Source organism: Pelodiscus sinensis, chromosome 4, assembly GCF_049634645.1.
Source record: "Pelodiscus sinensis isolate JC-2024 chromosome 4, ASM4963464v1, whole genome shotgun sequence".
NCBI lineage: Eukaryota > Metazoa > Chordata > Testudines > Trionychidae > Pelodiscus > Pelodiscus sinensis.
This window is the reverse complement of record NC_134714.1, coordinates 134,489,641-134,495,150: the sequence shown is the minus strand read 5'-3', so window position 1 is coordinate 134,495,150 and position 5,510 is coordinate 134,489,641. Positions and strand designations below refer to the sequence as shown.

The following is a 5,510-nucleotide window of genomic DNA, read 5'->3' as shown; positions in this document are numbered from 1 at the left end:
CGGTGTGAGGCTGCTGACTCCCAGCCTGTGCGTGTTGGTAGCCAGCCCCCACGCAGTCGTTAACCAGTTAGCTACTGAAATGGGATTTGACAGCCCTGGGAGCAGTAGTTCCACAGGCTGCCCACAGAAACCTGCCTTGCTGTGTCAGACGGTGTCTGCCCTGCACAAGCCGTGCCAGGAGACGCGGGCTGGACATCACACCAGTGCTAGGGAGGGCCGGCCAGGGAGCGTCAGAGAGGCCCCAGGAAGTGGGGAGCAGAGGGAGCCCAAGGCAGAAAGGGGATCTCGGCAGGAGACAGCAGAGGAGTTCGACCTGGCTGGGACAGGAGAGGGCAGCCGGCGCTTGCTGGAGGGTGACTGACATGCGGGAGACCAGCTGGCTGGGAGGAAATGAATGTAGAGAGCCATGTGAAGAGAGACCACTGGAGGAGGGGGCGCTAGATGGAACACAGCCAAGGGGGGGCCAGCGGGGTTGATCTGCAACACGCCCTGTTCAATGTGGGGTGGGGCACAGGGCTGGGCTATCAAGGGTTGCGGGGCGGGAGTGGGGGGCACTGGCAGGGCTCGGCTGTCAGGGGCTGTGGGGCGGGAGTGAGGGGCACCAGCAGGGCTGGGCTGGCAGGGGCTATGGGGCAGTAGTGGGGGGGCACTGGCAGAGTTGGAGGGGCTGGACTGGGCTGGTAGGGGCTGCAGGGTGGAAGTGAGGGGCACCAGCTGGGCTGGGTTGGGCTGGCGGGGAATGCAGGGCAGGAGTGGGGGGCACCGGCAGGGCTGGGCTAGCAGGGGCTGTGGGGCAGGAATGAGGGGCACTGGCAGGGCTGGGGACTGGGCTGGGCTGGGAGGGGCTGTGGGGCAGGAGTGGAAGGCTCTGGCAGAGCTGGGCTGGCAGGGGCTGTGGGGCGGGAGTGGGGGGCACCGGCAGGGCTGGGGGCAGGGCTGGGCTGGGAGGGGCTGTGGGGCGGGAGTGGGGGGCACTGGCAGGGCTGGGGGCAGGGCTGGGCTGGCGGGGGCTGCGGGGCGGGAGTGGGGGGCACTGGCAGGGCTGGGGGCAGGGCTGGGCTGGCGGGGGCTGTGGGGCGGGAGTGGGGGGCACTGGCAGGGCTGGGCTGTCAGGGGCTGTGGGGCGGGAGTGGGGGGCACCAGCAGGGCTGGGCTGGCAGGTGCTGCGGGTCAGGTTGTTTAATTCCTTATACGGGGTCCCCCTCACTCCTGCCATCCCTGCCTACACTTGAGCCATCTGGGGACTCCGGTGTTGCTGCTGCCCCACGTCGGGCACGGTCCGTGCATCGTTCTGTTGCCTCAGTGCGTGCTGGGGGCGGAGCGTCTGCATTGCCAACAGCCCGGGAGACTCCCCCAGGTCCACAGAGCCTCCCCCTTGTGTGGGCCCAGCCAGTCCGCACACTGCACGGACATGGCCAGGAGAGGGCATCAGACACCAGAACAACACCCAGAGGTGTGCTGGTGCCCCTCACTCCAAACCCGCATTCCCTAGGATAGCAGGGCCTGTGGGTTACGGTTCAGGGGCATGGGTAGGGCTGGGGGGCAGGGCTGGGCTGGCAGGGGCTGTGGGGCGGGAGTGAGGGGCACCGGCAGGGCTGGGCTGGCAGGGGCTGTGGGGCAGGAGTGAGGGGCACCGGCAGGACTGGGCTGGCAGGGGCTGTGGGGCGGGAGTGGGGGGCACCGGCAGGGCTGGGCTGGCAGGGGCTGTGGGGCGGGAGTGGGGGGCACCGGCAGGGCTGGGCTGGCAGGGGCTGTGGGGCGGGAGTGGGGGGCACCGGCAGGGCTGGGCTGGCAGGGGCTGTGGGGCGGGAGTGTGGGGCACCGGCAGGGCTGGGCTGGCAGGGGCTGTGGGGCGGGAGTGGGAGGCACCGGCAGGGCTGGGCTGGCAGGGGCTGTGGGGCGGGAGTGGGGGGCACCGGCAGGGCTGGGCTGGCAGGGGCTGTGGGGCGGGAGTGTGGGGCACCGGCAGGGCTGGGCTGGCAGGGGCTGTGGGGCGGGAGTGGGGGGCACCGGCAGGGCTGGGCTGGCAGGGGCTGTGGGGCGGGAGTGGGGGGCACCGGCAGGGCTGGGCTGGCAGGGGCTGTGGGGCGGGAGTGGGGGGCACCGGCAGGGCTGGGCTGGCAGGGGCTGTGGGGCGGGAGTGGGGGGCACCGGCAGGGCTGGGCTGGCAGGGGCTGTGGGGCGGGAGTGGGGGGCACCGGCAGGGCTGGGCTGGCAGGGGCTGTGGGGCGGGAGTGGGGGGCACTGACGGCTCTGGGCTGCAGTTTGGGAGCCCTTGGCTGGGCTCACTGGGGGCCATCGGCTGCAGTTCCGCACCTTGGCCACACGGTGGCAGTGGGCACCCCTGCAGCTGTGCTGGGGGAGGCGGTGGGATACCTGATCCCAGGTGAGAGCCCAGACTGCTCTGTTCCCAGGTGCCCCGTCTCCCAGCCAACTGTTCCCCTGGCAACGGGGTCCTATCTCCCAGCTGAATCGGCTTGGGCCATGGTCACACATAGCAACGACCTAGAAAAGCAGCCACCCTTGGCAGTTTCCCTTTCTCTCCTATGCCGGGGTTTGGCAGTTTCAAGCTACCCCCAGAGCCTGCTAAGCCCCCAGCTGGGGCTGGATTGGAGCCAGCGCCCCCTAGAGGGGACTGGCCCCCCGTACTCTTCCCCACGCGTGAGCCAGCCAGTCCCCTGCCCTGAGGCTGGATCGGAGCTGGCGGGCACTCCAGGGACGGGGCCCGGGTCCCATGTCCCATCCCTCTGGGCCAGCCAGTCTCCCCCTGGGGCCCCGTGTTTGCTCCATGGCTGGTTTCTTATCAGCAGGGCTGAGCTGTGTGTGCTCAGCTCCCCCTTATCAGCCCAGGGTCCTGGCCGGTTGCTAAGGGGACCCAGGAATCCCGTTAGCCAGCCCACCCCTGAGCACAGGGCCCAGCGTGGGGTTAGAAGGGCTGAGCGGCCCCTCCCCAGAGCCAGCCCCCTGCAGCAGCCCAGCATGTGGTGGAATACCGCCCTTCCCATGGAACAAGAGGCTGGCCATTCGCCCCCTCCCCCGCACGGGAGCAGGCAGCCTCTAGGCACAAGCCAAAGGGATAATTGTTCTTTCCCCAGCCCCCTCCTGCCTGGGTTGCCATGGAGGGCCTAGTGCCTTCCCACGCCTCCCCCGTCCCGCCCCCTCACCTGTGGAGGCCTCATATACCCCCGCCCCTGCCCGCCCAGCTCCCAGGATCCGCCAGGGAGCGCGAGCCCTGCTGATAAACAAGAGCTTCTGTGGGGTGGCAGTGCTGCGACACCGGACCCGCCTTCCCCTCTCCCGCACGCGGCCGCTCCCCTCGGAATCCGCCGCTGGCTGCTTCCCCCGGCCGTTCCCTTCCGGACCCGCTTCTCGGCCGGCTCCCCCGGGCTCCGTCCGGATCCCGCTCCCAGACGCGGCTCCCCGGTTCGTTTCACAAGGCGTCTTCTCCCCAAGCCCTGGCCTCCAGGGGGATCTTCCCTTTTCTGGCTTCGCATTGCCCGTTGAGCAGCCTCGTCTCTCCGCACAGCCTTCCCAGCCGTGGTGTCTCCCGCCCGTCCCCTGAGCTGCCCTCCGCTGAGACCACCTCGCATCCCCGCTTTCGGCCCTCGGCCTCCTCCTCCTCCGGCGATGGCTTCTGCAGGGCTGGAGATCTTGGGCATGGGGCTATGCATCTTTGGCTGGCTGGGCTCCATCATCTCCTGCACCCTGCCCATGTGGAAGGTGACGGCCTTCATCGGCAACAGCATCGTGGTGGCGCAGATCATCTGGGAGGGGCTGTGGATGAACTGCATCGTGCAGAGCACGGGCCAGATGCAGTGCAAGGTCTACGACTCCATGCTGGCCCTGCCCCAGGACCTGCAGGCCGCCCGCGCCCTCATGGTCATCTCCGTGCTGCTGGCCGTGCTGGCCCTGCTGGTGAGCATCGTGGGCGCCAAGTGCACCAACTGCGTGGAGGACGAAGGCGCCAAGGCCCGCATCATGATCGTCTCCGGAGCCGTCTTCGTGGTGTCGGGCATCCTGTGCCTCATCCCCGTCTGCTGGTCGGCCAACACCATCATCCGGGATTTCTACAACCCGCTGGTGTCCGAGGCCCTGAAGCGGGAGCTGGGGGCGGCCCTGTACGTTGGCTGGGCAGCTGCGGTCCTGCTGCTCCTCGGGGGGGCCCTGCTTTGCTGCTCCTGCCCACCCCGCTCGGAGAGATACCCGCCCCGGGTTGGCTACATGGCGGCTGGGAGGTCCGGAGTGGGCAGCGGGGTGGACAAGAGGGACTATGTCTGAGGGGAGCAGAGGGGACTGGCTGGCTGAGCAGGGAGTGACGGGAGAGCGCAGGGTGAATGAGGAGTGCTTGGAGGAAGAGGGGAGGGAGGGAGGGAGCCAGCAGGCGAAGGGATAAACGCCCCAATGACTGAACAAGGGGCTGAGAGAATAAAGCCGTGCCGAGGGGAGAGGGTGAGTCAGGGAGGGAGCAAAGAATGTGGAAGGAGACGCGTGGCCAACGGAGCGAGGGGATGCAGAGGAACGGGCAGCTGGCTGGGTACGGAAGGAGGGAGAAGCGGACTGAACCAAAGCCCAGGTAAAGGGACAAAGGAATGTGGGGGGGAGGGTGCAAGCGATGGACAAGAGCGCCAGCGAGTGAGGGGAGAGCCAGGGAAGGAAGGAGAAAACAAATGGGGAGAGCGCGAACAGGACCAAAGGGGAGGACTACAGGAGCCCCGTGCGAAAGGTGGAGCCGGCAGGGAGGACGAAGAACCAACGGACAACGGGGAAGCAGGACAGACACCGTGCCCAGGACAGGATCGGTGGCTGCTGGTGGAGCTGACTGGACAGAGGACAAGTTGAGGGGCTAGGCCAGGGAGCCATGACCCCATGGAGCCTGGCTGGACCTCACTCTGGCTCTGTTTGCTCAAAGGTTAATGATTGTCCCAGCTCCCTGAACTGAGACCTGCTAAGCCATCACCTGGAACACGGACCCTGGGCGGTCTCAGGGTCGGTCTCTGGCCGCTCCAGCAGTCCCCAAGATTTTGGGGTCTCACCCCGTCCACTGATAGATTCGGTCGTTGGTGACTGGGATTTGGGAGTTCCCAAGGCATGGGGCTGAGCAGGCTTCTCTGGTGCACACTGCTCCCCACAATGCATGCAGGGACTCAGCCCGTTTACCGTGACATTATGGAGATAAAAGAGCCAGTCTATTACTCTGCCCTCTGAGCCTGATTCTCATGGGGGGGGGGCCCTGCTTGTGGAAGGAAAGCCTGGGGTGGTTATGGGGGGGTAAAGTGGGGCATGTGGGTGGAGGCAAGTAAGTGTCCCCCCTCCCTGAGAGGCTGGGTCCATCTTTGGGGAGTGGTTAGGGTAAGCAGTGCCCCCCTTCCCATAAATGGCACCTTGCATCAGTCCCAGAATTCCTTGCACCTCCCCAGTGGCAGGAGGGGATAGAGGGGGCTGGTTCTGGGAGGGGGGGGCTGGCTGTGGGGGGGGGGGGGGCTGGCTCTGACCAGCTCGCACGTGTGTGT

General features: G+C 67.5%; 1 protein-coding gene across 1 annotated transcript; it reads left to right on the top strand.

The window, feature by feature from the left end:
• Positions 1–3,558: 3,558 nt before the first annotated feature.
• LOC102458879 (claudin-9) lies at positions 3,559–4,315 on the top strand. Its single transcript, XM_006113805.4, has one exon. It carries the CDS (start codon positions 3,628–3,630, stop codon positions 4,276–4,278), a length of 651 nt encoding a protein of 216 aa, XP_006113867.2. The 5' UTR covers positions 3,559–3,627; the 3' UTR covers positions 4,279–4,315.
• Positions 4,316–5,510: the final 1,195 nt, after the last annotated feature.